The sequence below is a fragment of the Panthera pardus genome, unplaced genomic scaffold (genome assembly GCF_024362965.1).
Source record: "Panthera pardus isolate Hobbes unplaced genomic scaffold, ASM2436296v1 HiC_scaffold_7, whole genome shotgun sequence".
In the NCBI taxonomy this organism is placed as follows: domain Eukaryota; kingdom Metazoa; phylum Chordata; class Mammalia; order Carnivora; family Felidae; genus Panthera; species Panthera pardus.
Window position 1 is genome coordinate 40,954,099 of NW_026527002.1, and position 12,785 is coordinate 40,966,883.

General features: G+C 37.1%; 1 protein-coding gene across 5 annotated transcripts in view; it reads left to right on the forward strand.

The window, feature by feature from the left end:
- Positions 1 to 12,785, forward strand: part of DPY19L4 (dpy-19 like 4) — a 68,388-nt gene that overhangs the window by 30,366 nt on the left and 25,237 nt on the right. For all 5 annotated transcript variants that reach the window (XM_019453493.2, XM_019453494.2, XM_019453495.2 and 2 more), the window contains 5 exons: positions 2,048 to 2,179; positions 2,276 to 2,374; positions 2,810 to 2,883; positions 8,852 to 9,010; positions 9,668 to 9,787. In XM_019453493.2, the coding sequence (XP_019309038.1) occupies positions 2,048 to 2,179; positions 2,276 to 2,374; positions 2,810 to 2,883; positions 8,852 to 9,010; positions 9,668 to 9,787 (584 nt within the window). The remainder of the gene's footprint in view (positions 1 to 2,047; positions 2,180 to 2,275; positions 2,375 to 2,809; positions 2,884 to 8,851; positions 9,011 to 9,667; positions 9,788 to 12,785) is intronic.

Sequence of the window (12,785 nt, forward strand, 5' to 3'; positions counted from 1 at the left end):
TGATGTAAAGACCTGTATTTCTTTCATGTTTATGTATTTACACATTCTATTGATGGACATTTCAGTTTTTTTCCAGTTTATTGTCCATATGACCAGTGCTGCTATAAGCATTCTTACCTGGTACATAAGTGTATAGAGTCTAGTGTATACTAGAGTATACACTTCATAGTGGAATTACAAGTCAAAGGATATATGCATATTCAACCTAACCACATACCAAGTCTTTGTCCAGAATGGTTCTATCAGTTTATATAACTGCCTACAGTGGTTAAAGGTTCCCATCAATATTTGGTTCCTTTTTTTATCTTTATCTTTTTCACTCTTTTCTTATCTTTTATTTGTAAACATTTATTAAGTATTTAATATGTTGTCCAAGCCAGAAACTCTTGGGTCTTCTTGCTCTTTCTTGTCTTCATCCTATATATTTAGATGATCCAGAATCCTGATGAATACCAACATTTAGGTTAATTGAATTGAGGGTGTTTAACATAAAGAGTCATTAATCAAATACAATGCCATTATCTTATTAATTGAAAGGGTAGTAAGAACCCAAAAGCATCATACAGGAAGCAACTGCAGGAAGCAGTTACCACCACTAGAGTTGAGGGAGCAAAGGGGAGAAATTGGAGTTTTTAAAACTTCAAAACTTAGAAGAGGAACCCCTGTGGAGCTGAAACTTAAGCTTCTAAGGAGGGGCTGCCTCCCAGCTTTGCTGGAGTCTCTGAACTGGAGAAGTGGAACCCAGACTTCTGAGAATGGGGGCTCTGTCCAGCTGGCCCTGGGGTCTCCGGGGCAAGAGAATGTGTTACAGTGGTCTGTCGAGTGTTGGAGAAGCTGCACATGCATTTAGCTGCTTTAGCTGGAAGGAATTGCTCTAGTGGAGTGAAGAAGTATTGCTGATATGATACTCACAGGAGCTGCAAAGCAGACAGGAAGCCACAAGCTCCTCCCTTCTTCTTCAGCCTTATTATCTCTCTCTAGCATTTCATATTGGCAGAGTTTAATAGGGAGCCAACTGGAAAAGCAGAGACATAGAAAGCAGAGTCCTCAACCCCAGCATTACAAGACAGTGGGTAGAGGGATAGGTTTGGAGCTAAGAGACAGTCACTCAATAACTAGCACACATCTCCAGAACCAGCATCCCAAATCAGGAAGTAGAATATTTTTAACACCTGGAAGATCCCATTGTGCCTTCTCCCTGTCAATGTTTCAGCCTTCCTACAGTGAGGTATTTCTTTTTCTTAATGGCTCTGGCCTTCTAAAAGGCCAGATATTTTTTGTTCTGTTTTTCTTTTTCTTTCTCTTTTTCTTTTTCATTTTCTTTTCTTTTCTTTTCCCTTTAATACTCTGTCTTTTGATTTCCTCCCCTAACTAATGTCTATATTTTGTCTTAGTTTTCCCTTTCCAAAAGGAATTAATCTTATGGTAGAGAAAATTACTATATTATTGAATTTTAGAAAAGAAATCTTTTTTTTTTTTTTTTTTTTTTTTTTAGAAAAGAAATCTTCTAAGACAAACAACTTTCTCAGGAGATCTTCTATTAGGATATTGAATTTGACTTTCTTATGCTCACTGTTAAATGGACCAAATCTAAAAATACTGGTCTCTGGTGCTACATTTCATGGCAATGTTTTTACTAGGTGGTGTTTGGGAACTGCTGCTAAAGGTTATAATTTTTGATGTATGCAGTTTGATGATGTATAGATGGATTTTAATAACAGGGCAAGCCAAGTAAAATTAAATCAGAGCCTGGGACTAAGATTTTTTCAGTCTGATTTAGATGTCCTTGGTTTTAAAGCTTTTTACTTTGCTTATAAGAGTTATTTCTAAGAAAATAAGAAATTCATTTCATACCATAACATTAAAAATACAGATTAAACATTTGTATAATATATTCTAAATTATAGTAGAGCATTTATTTTATAATTGGATTATAATAATATAATTGGATACTAATAATTATTTATAATCTACTCTAAACAAAACCAATGAAAAGATGTACAGTAAGATTCATTTTATTCTCATTCATCTTATTTTGTTTCAACAGGTTCATGAAGTTTATAAAATCTATATATTTTCTCTCTTTCTGGGATATTTACTGCAGTTTGAGAATTCAGCTTTATTGGTGTCTCCTCTATTAAGTTTAGTAGTAGCCTTAATGCTTGCTAAGTGCCTTCAGGTAATAAGAATTGTCTTTTTATCATTCTTGTGGTAAATTTTTTAATTGTTCATTTTTCATGCCTCACTTCTTTGTTCATGGTTGTTTTCCCCACAGCTGAATGTGAAAAAAGGAACTTTTATAGCCAAAATAATGAAAGTGATTAATTTTTACTTGGTGTGTACTCTGACAGTGACACTGAATATTATAATGAAGGTAAATAACTCTGGGTCTGAAATTCATGTAGAAGAGCAAGTTGAATAATGAAAGTACGGGGCTAAATTTTAATGAGCATAATAACATAGCATGGTAATAAAGTTTTTACAGTAAAATTACAAGTTGAACAATGATCATTCTTTCATGAGAATATAGGATTCTGATTCTTTTCTAGATACGCTTAAAAGATACGCCTTATTTTCCATTTCATTTAAAATATTAAGTAATATATGGAGTAAATTGAGATGAGTAAAAGTGTTCAAAAGAGTATGTCAAGTCTCCTTGTTTCATAGTTATAGCATGTATTATTTAGTTCCTTTTTAATTCATATTTTTTGTTTTATAGTCTTGCTGTGTTTTCAGTTTCTAGACAGAAACATATTGCTGTGATCATAGCTAATAGTTCTTTGTTGTAACTAGTGTTTTTTACTTCCAGATGTTTGTCCCACACAAAGAAAATGGGCACATGCTGAAATTCCTTGAAGTAAAATTTGGATTAAATATGACTAAGTAAGTTTTATTTATTAATTTTTTTAAGTTTATTTATTTTGAGAGAGAGAGAGTGCATGCACAAGTCAGGAAGGGGCAGAGAGGAAGAGAGCGAGAATCCCAGGCAGGCTTGGTGCCATTAGCACAGATACTGACACAGGGCTCAAACCCACAAATTGTGAGTACATGACCTGAGCCGAAACTAGGAATTTCGGCTGAAATTGACTGAACCACTCAGGCACCCCAATACGTTTTAGATTATATAAAAATTTATCTAGGGGCTCCTGGGTGGCTCAGTTGGTTAAGCATGTGACTTTGGCTCAGGTCATGATTTCCTGACTCGTGAGTACAAGCCCTGTATCAGGCTCTGTGCTGACAGCTCAGAGCCTGAGCCTGCTTCAGATTCTGTGTCTCCCTGTGTCTTTCTTCACCCCCCCCACCCCCCCATGCTCTCTCTCCCTCTCTCTCTCTTTCTCAAAAATAAACATTAAAAAAATTTTTAAAAAAAGTTTGTCTAACTCTATACCACTTAGAAAATATAGGGGCGCCTGGGTGGCTCAGTCGGTTAAGTGGCCGACTTCGGCTCAGGTCATGATCTCGCGGTCCGTGAGTTCAAGCCCCGCGTCGGGCTCTGTGCTGACAGCCCAGAGCCTGGAGCCTGTTTCAGATTCTGTGTCTCCCTCTCTCTGACCCTCCCCCATTCCTGCTCTGTCTCTCTCTGTCTCAAAAATAAAATAAATGTTAAAAAAAAATTTTTTTTTAATTTAAAAAAAAAGAAAAAAAGAAAAAAGAAAATATAGAGCAGGGGCGCCTGGGTGGCTCAGTCGGTTGGGCGTCCGACTTCGGCTCAGGTCATGATCTCACGGTCCGTGGGTTCGAGCCCTGCACCGGGCTCTGTGCTGACAGCTCAGAGCCTGGAGCCCGTTTCAGATTCTGTGTCTCCCTCTCTCTCTGCCCCTCCCCTGTTCATGTTCTGTCTCTCTCTGTCTCAACAATAAAGAAATGTTAAAAAAAATTTTTTAAAGAAAAAAAAAAAGAAAATATAGAGCAAAAATAATCCAAGGGGTAGTAGACACTTAATTACATACCACTTAGAAAATAAATAATTTGGAAAATTATAATATCTAGGAGAAATATATTAATATTTTTTCTCATTAAAAAAATCTCATTTAGGGGCGCCTGGGTGACTCAGTTAAGCATCCGACTTCAGATCAGGTCACGATCTCACGGTTTGTGAGTTCAAGCCCCACGTCGGGCTCTGTGCTGACAGCTCAGAGCCTGGAGCCTGCTTCGGATTCTGTGTCTCCCTCTCTGTCTCTGCCCCTCCCCTGCTCATGCTCTGTCTGTCTCTGTGTCAAAAATAAATAAAAACATTTAAAAAAAATCTCATTTAGGTGTTTTATAAATTAGATGTACTTAAACCCTAATAGTGTGATAGCATTTGAGAGTATTTTTTCTCTTAATGCAGAACAATGATACAGTCTAAAGTCAGAATAAATTAAAGATTTAAAATAAATAAAGAACCAATGTAATTAAAAAAATTTTTTTAAATGTTTATTTTTGAGAGAGAGAGAACGAGCGAAAGAGAGAGAGAGAGAGAGACAGCATGAGTGGGGGAGGGGCAGAGAGAGAGAGGGAGACACAGAATCTGAAACAGGCTCCAGGCTCTGAGCTGCGGGGCTTGAACTCAGGAACAGCGAGATCATGACCTAGACTGAAGTCGGACACTTAACCGACTGAGCCATCCAGGCGCCCCAAGAACCAATGTAATTGTAACCACTAAAAATGTTTGCATCAAAAAGAGGTGGGCAGTAAGATACTTATTTCATAGCAAAGAATCTCATTCTGGGGTCATAATAGTGGATTAGATCAGAAGCTGGCTTTTAAATTCAAGAATAATGTACCTTTTGTTTGTTAAATGCATTTTTTAAATCTAAAGTGAAATAAATGACTTATGCACTGATGGAGTCCACTTGCATAACAGAAAAAAAATTTACACATTTTTCTAGTTCTTCTAATATACCTTAGAACCTTATAATTCACTGTGATTACATGGGATTTTAGATGCTGTGCATGGAATTTCATGTGTGTTATATCACAGTTAATAAAGCTTTTGACATGGTTTAAACACTTGAGAAATCTTCTGAAGTTTGTTAAGTCAGGTGTGGATATCTACTGAGGTAAAATGATCCTATAAGAGGCCATATACTCCGTAAGGGCAGGGATCATGTCTTTTTCAGGGATATTTATAGGCCTGACACTTAGCAGGCAATTAGGAAAAATTGGTTATAGATCTCCATAATTGACTAGCCTTTCCCCTGACTTTTTCTTTAACCTTGGAAAACTCTAGAATTCACAAATAGGATTAAGGGCTGCTTTTGTCTAGCATTTCTTAGTTGATGTTATGTAGTGCCCCTTTGTTCAGCATGTCAGGTACTAGATTTGTTTCACTGGGTAATATAATAGGTGTTTTAAGAATAAGGTAAGGTCTCTTAAGAATATTGACATCTCACTTGGTAGTTTTTGTATAGTTAATAACATGGGTGGTATAAATAGTAAATGCCTTACACTCACATGTGCCAACTGGGTATTAGGATTTGTAGTTCACCAGAATGTCAGGAAACATTTCTTTTTTTTTTTTTTTTAATATATATTTTTTTAATTTTATTTTTTTAAAATTTACGTCCAAATTAGCATATAGTGCAACAATGGTTTCGGGAGTAGATTCCTTAATGCCCCTTACCCATTTAGCCCATCCCCCTTCCAACAACCCCTCCAGTAACCCTCTGTTTGTTCTCTATGAGTCTCATCTGTTTTATCCCCCTCCCTGTTTTTATATTATTTTTGTTTCCCTTCCCTTATGTTCATCTATTTTGTCTCGAAAAGTCCTCGTATGAGTAAAGTCATATGATACTTGCCTTTCTCTGACTAATTTTGCTTCGCATAATACCTTTTAGTTCCATCCATGTAGTTGCAAATGGCAAGATTTCGTTCTTTTTAATTGCCAAGTAATACTTCCTTGTATGTATAAACCACATCTTCTTTATCCATTCATCCATCGATAGACATTTGGGCTCTTTCCATACTTTGGCTATTGTTGATAGTGCTGCTATAAACATGGGGGTGCATGTATCCCTTCAAAACAGCATACCTGTATGCCTTGGTTAAATACCTAGTAGTGCAACTCCTGGGTCATAGGGTAGTTCTATTTATAATTTTTTGAGGAACCTAGATACTGTTTTCCAGAGTGGCTGCACCAGTTTGCATTCCCACCAGCAGTGCAAGAGATGCTCTTTCTCCACATCCAACATCTGTTGTTGCCTGAGTTGTTAACATTAGCCATTCTGACAGGTGTAAGGTGGTATCTCATTGTGGTTTTAATTTGTATTTCCCTGATGATGAGCGATGTTGAGGATTTTTTCATGTGTTGGTTGGCCATCTGGATATCTTCTTTGAGGAAGTGTCTATTCATGTCTTTTGCCCATTTCTTCACTGGCTTATTTGTTTTTTGGGTGTTGAGTTTGATAACTTCTTTATAGATTTTGGATACTAACCCTTTATCTGATATGTCGTTTGTAAATATCTTCTCCCATTCCATCAGTTGCCTTTTAGTTTTGTTGATTGTTTCCTTCGCTGTGCAGAAGCTTTTTATTTTGATGAGGTTCCAATAGTTCATTTTTGCCTTTGTTTCCCTTGCCTCTGGAGACATGCCGAGTAAGATGTTGCTGCGGCCAAGATCAAAGAGGTTTTGAGGAAACATTTCTGTTGAGACAGACTTTCAAGAACCAGTAAAGAAATGTTAATAAATATTGGATGTGCACGATACTAGGCCAGGTATTCTGAGCTATTAAAAAATGCCTATAATCTTAAACTAGCAAATTGTATTAAGTGCTATAATAGAAGGATAAGTAAAGTGCCATGGGAATATGGGGAAGGAAAGATTGAGACTGGGTGATATGGAAGAATATTCATGAAATTGAAATTTGAATTGGATCTTACAGAATTAGTACCTTTAATAGGCAGATAAAAAAGACATGAATTCATCATACAATCATATATACAAGACAGTTGGATAGCAGCCTCTTTGATACAGTTGTATTGCTGCTTGACACATTGTGAAACTTTGACCTTTAATTCTAAACCCAGTGATTTGTGAAGCAGGCATTCTCAGGCCACCCATTAGCTCTCCCAAAGATCACTCCATCTCTTAGCTCCTTTCCCAGGGTTAGGATTAAGGATAAAATGGTGGTTGGAGATGGGTCAGATGTGAGAATGCAGATAAAACTATATATAAGCAGGAGTCTTGTTAATCATATTTAGCTTAGAGTCAAAAGAAGTTTATCTTGGGGCGCCTGGGTGGCGCAGTCGGTTAAGCGTCCGACTTCAGCCAGGTCACGATCTCACGGTCCGTGAGTTCGAGCCCCGCGTCAGGCTCTGGGCTGATGGCTCAGAGCCTGGAGCCTGTTTCCGATTCTGTGTCTCCCTCTCTCTCTGTCCCTCCCCCGTTCATGCTCTGTCTCTCTCTGTCCCAAAAATAAATAAACGTTGAAAAAAAAAAAAAAAAAAAGAAGTTTATCTTGATTCTTATAGCTTGAAATGTTTTTGTGTTAAATCTTATGACTTCTGTCTTCAAATGAGTCCTGTGGGGCACCTGGGTGACTCAGTGGGTTAAGCATCCAGCTCTTGATTTCAGCTCAGGTCATGATCTCATGGTTCATGAGTTTGAGCTCCATGTCCAATTCTGAGCTGACAGCATGGAGCCTGCTTGGGATTCTGTCTCCCTGTCTCTCTGTCCCTCCCCGACGCACTCGTGTGCATGCTCTCTCTCTCAAAAATAAATAAACTTAAAAGAAATATTTTTCAAAATGGGTCCTAGTTGAATTACATTTATCCATATAAAACAGGACTGTCCAATAATATAATGTGAGTCACATATGTAATTTTCTAGGAGCCACATTAAAAAAAGTAAAAAGAGGGGCGCCTGGGTGGCTCAGTCGGTTGAGCGTCCGACTTCGGCTCAGGTCATGATATCACGGTCCATGCGTTTGAGCCCCGCGTCGGGCTCTGTGCTGACGGCTCAGAGGCTGGAGCCTGTTTCAGATTCTGTGTCTCTGTCTCTCTCTGACCTTCCCCCGTTCATGCTCTGTCTCTCTCTGTCTCAAAAATGAATAAACGTTAAAAAAAAAAAATTAAAAAAAGTAAAAAGAGGGGTACTGGGTGGTTCAGTTGGTTAAGCATCCAACTTCAGCTCAGGTCATGATTTCACAGTTTGTGAGTTCGAGTACCACATCGGACTCTGTGCTGACAGCTCAGAGCCTGGAGCCTGCTTCTGATTCTGTGTCTCCCTCTCTCTGCCCCTCCCTGGCTCACGCTCTTGCTCTCTCTCAAAAATAAATAAACGTTAAAAATTTAAATGAAGTAAAATAAATTTTAAAAAAGGTAAAACGAAACAAGGGAATTTTATTTTAATTATAAATTTATTTAATCTGATTTATTAAAATATTTTAATGTGCAAACAGTATAAACATTACTAATGAGCTATTTTGTATTCTTTTGTCCTTTTTCATTTTTTTTTATGTTTGAAATCCGGGATACTTAAAGTAGATCTCCATTTGCATTGGCCGCATTTCAAGTGCTAATAGCCCCATTGTATCTAGTAGCTACCATGTTGAGCGCTGCAGATGGGAGGGTTTGACAGCTGAATTTTTTGTTGTTTCCAGATAAAAATAGAAAGTGAAACTCTATTGAAACCATATTGAATTCTAGAGATGGTCACATTACTGGATAATACAAAGCAGCAGTTTTACATTTGTTAGGGCAATTTGTTGAGAAGAGTTACTAATGCTATTATCTTCATTTATAAAGGGTACTGTTACAAGTGAATTTAGGAAATGTGTTTTGTGTTTTATGTTTTTATTGAGATAATACTTTTATGTTCAGTAGTTTATAACATCTGTGATTTTAACATCATGCTTTTTGTTTTCTCAAGGAATTTTACAATGAATTGGCTCCTGTGTCAAGAATCCCTGCAGGCACCATCCCAAGATTTTTTTTTGCGATTGACACAGTCTTCTTTATTACCTTTCTATGTTTTAGTGTTAATTATTTGTTTTCTTTCTATGATGCAAGTTATTTTTAGGAGAATTAAGTAAGTACCTATGAGAATCATCACATTGCTAACTAATACCTTATGGAAATACGTAAACTATCAATTTTTAGTATCCTTCCAATATTTATGTATTTGTTTTAGAGTTTCTAGTTCCATTCTCTTGTTATGAACATGTACAATATCGTTATAACTTAACCAGATAATATTCAAATTTGTTTATACATCTAAATACATGATGTACAAATTTAATGTAGGAATAATATTCATTTAAACTGTTAGACTCCTTCACTAATTTAGTCATATTTTTACTGAATGTAAGAATAATTTTTTTAACCTAAATGAAGCTAGTAATGTAAGTGATTTTAAATTATCAAGACTATTTTAAAATATTTTTGTCATGGCTGAAAGCAATAACTAGTTAAGTGATAATCTTGGAAAAGGAACCTAAAAATCTTTTTTGTCATATTTCCTGAATTTTCATATTTAGTCTTCACTGAGTCAGTTTCTTCAGGTTCTTAAAAGCCCTTTCAAGGACTTGGAGATGTATATAAGTTAGGCATTTCACTATCAGAATATACTTTCAGATTTCAAGAACCACCTGTATTTCTTTTTTTTTTTTTTTTTTTTGAAAAAATTTAAGATCTTTGATTATTTAAAAATGTTTTTTCAATAGTAAAAAACATTTCCTTTGTGTAGTGGCAAGTCCTTGAAAGAAACTATTACGCTTGAAGATGGACGAATTGGAGGAAGGCCAGAAATAATTTATCATGTGATTCACACTATTTTATTGGGCTCTCTTGCAATGGTTATAGAAGGGTAAGTGTACTTTATTGGAGCTATTTGTTTTTACAAACAGTTGTCCTTTCTAATGGTAATAAATGGATACTTTCAAGAATATATTTATGAGGGATGCCTGGGTAGCTCAGTTGGTTTATGTGTCTGACTCTAGATTTTGGCTCAGGTCATGATCTCATGGTTCCTGAGTTTGAGCCTGGCATTGGGCTCTGCCCTGACATTGTAGAGTCTGCTTGGGATTCTGTCTGTCTGTCTGTGTGTTTCTCTCTTTCTCTCTCTCTCTCTCTCTCTCTCTCTCTCTCTCTCTCTCTCTCTCTCCCCCTCTCCCTCTCTCTCTCTCTCCCTACCCTGTTTGCACTCTCTCTCAAAACAAAACAAAAACAAAAACACTTAAAAAAAAAAAAAAAAGAATATATTTATGAAACTATAAAAACTCAAAATCTACAAACTTTCTTAATTTATCTGGAGTTTACAGAGGTGCTTATAGTACAGTGAACTGACATTTACTTATTCATTCATTTGTTCAAAAACTATTGAATGTTTTCCAAGGACCAGGCATTGTACTAGGTGCTGAAGGTACATTGGTAAGCAAAAGTGGACATACAGTTTCTAACCTTATGTGACTGTGGCCTAATGGAGGTGACAGATATTAATCACACAAAAATAAAATTACAACTTTGTTAAATGAAATAGAGGTAAATCGTGCTGTGAGGTTAAGAGTTCAGTAAGTGATACCCTTTAAAGTTTGGACTCAGATGAAAAATAAGACACATGGGTATAAAATGATTTTGAATACTCAATTTCAATTTGAGGAGGGGCTTTTCCCACAGTAACAACAAGCAATTGTCCAGGTACCAACTGAATGTCCTACACTTTGACTTAATTCTGGCACTGTCCACCTAGAGGTTGCATCAGATTCCACGGTTCAAGATTGCCCCCAACCCACTTCATGTGCCAGTTGCAAATCCAGGTTATTACCTGTGCTTCTGACCAACTGGCTGTAAATCAGAAGTTCTTAGATCCCCCTCCTCAGGTTCAATTAACTTGCTAGAACAGCTCACAGAACTCAGGGAAACATTTTACTTACTAGATCACTAGTTTATTATAAAAGGATATAACTCAGGAACAACCAGATGGAAGCTCGGCAGAGGGCAAGGTTTGTAGGAAGGGGTCCGGAGCTCCCGTTATCTCTAGGTGTACCACTCTCTGCAGGTCTACATGTGGTCGCCAACCCAGAAGCTCTCCAAACCCTGTCCTTTGGGGTTTTTATAAAAGCCTCACATAGGCATGATTGATTAAATTATTGGCCATTAGTGATTGAACTCAACCTCTAGGCCCTTTTCCCTCCCCAGAGGTTTGGAGTGGGACTGAGTTCCAACTCCCTAATCACATGGTTGGCTCCACTGGCAACCAGCCCCATCCTTGAGTGTCTTCCAGCAAGTTACCATTAACATAAAAAAAGACACCTTTCCAGTTTCATCACTTAGGAGATTCTAAGAATTTTAGGAGCTGTGAGCCAGGGACTGTACAAAGACCAAATATATGAGAAATACATTTCAATCATCTGAATGATTCTGATTCTATAAAGGTTGCATTGGAGACCACTTCTTCATGTGTGAACAAAGGGCTTCTATTTGCCACCCCAAATTGACCTTAGTCCTCAAACTTTGGGCTTTCCCTCTTTAATGGGTAGAGCCTTGGTAAGTTTATGCCCCTGTCTACACCTACCTTGCAAAAGGAAGATACAAAATATGGATGCCTAGAATGTTTAAGCTGGATATGCTCAATTCTCCCTCTTAATACACAAATCAGATAAATCACTGCCATGAAGAGGAGCCATTAAGATTCTGAGGTAGAGGGATAAGAGGGGAAGTAGGGAGAGATGAAAAGTATTGATCCTAGTATGAGATTTCTCAAGTTAAATTTTCTTTAATTATGAATATAGATACTGAATCACAGTCCCATGGTGCTTTTCCAAAAAGAAAGCTTAGCTGTTTTCAAGTATTATATTAATTTTTTATCTTGAAATACTATACACATCACAACCTCAAAGTTACAGTTATTATTGGGCCTGCATTTAACATCTTAATTAATAAGTACAAATGTGCTATATTATAAATCTTTTTATTATTTGATATCAATATTTCAGTATAATTGGTTTCCTTTGTAGACCTATGTACTTTATGCATTTAAAAACATTTTCTTGGGGCGCCTGGGTGGCTCAGTCGGTTAAGCATCCGACTTCGGCTCAGGTCATGATCTCACGGTCCGTGAGTTCGAACCCTGCGTCGGGCTCTGTGCTGACAGCTCAGAGCCTGCAGCCTGTTTCGGATTCTGTGTCTCCCTCTCTCTCTGACCCTCCCCCATTCATGCTGTCTCTCCCTGTCTCAAAAATAAATAAACGTTAAAAAAAAAAAAAATTAAAAAAATAAATAAATAAAAACATTTTCTTGGGGCATCTGGAAGACTCAGTTGGTTAACCGACTGACTCTTGATTTTGGCTCAGGTCATGATTTCATGGTTTGCGGGTTCGAGACCTGCATTAGGCTCCACGCTGATGGCAAGGAACCTGCTTGGGATTCTCTCTCCCTCTCTCTCTGCCTCTTCCCCGCTCGCACACATGCATGCTCTCTCTTAAATAAATAAACTTAAAAAAAATAAAACCATTTTCTTATAAGTCATCCGTACACTTTATCAGACTGCCAAACCCCTGACCAATGGGAATCTTTTACTGAAACATTAAGTGAGAATGGTGGTTCACACTAATAGTTAGCATTCCATAATGCCTAGTAAGTAGGATGAAGAAATGTGTTAAACCATGAATATTCTAAGTGATTCATGTTTTGATTCTCATCTCATTGCCTTGTAGTACTAGAATTTTGGTGCATGGGTTACCTTTTTCCCCCCTTTGTACTCTCTCAGTTTTATTTCTCTCTGCAAAAGAACATTTTATTATCCTCACCGTTCTTCATTGTTGGATCTACCATTTTAAGTTCAAGATCCTGTTTTTGAACATGTA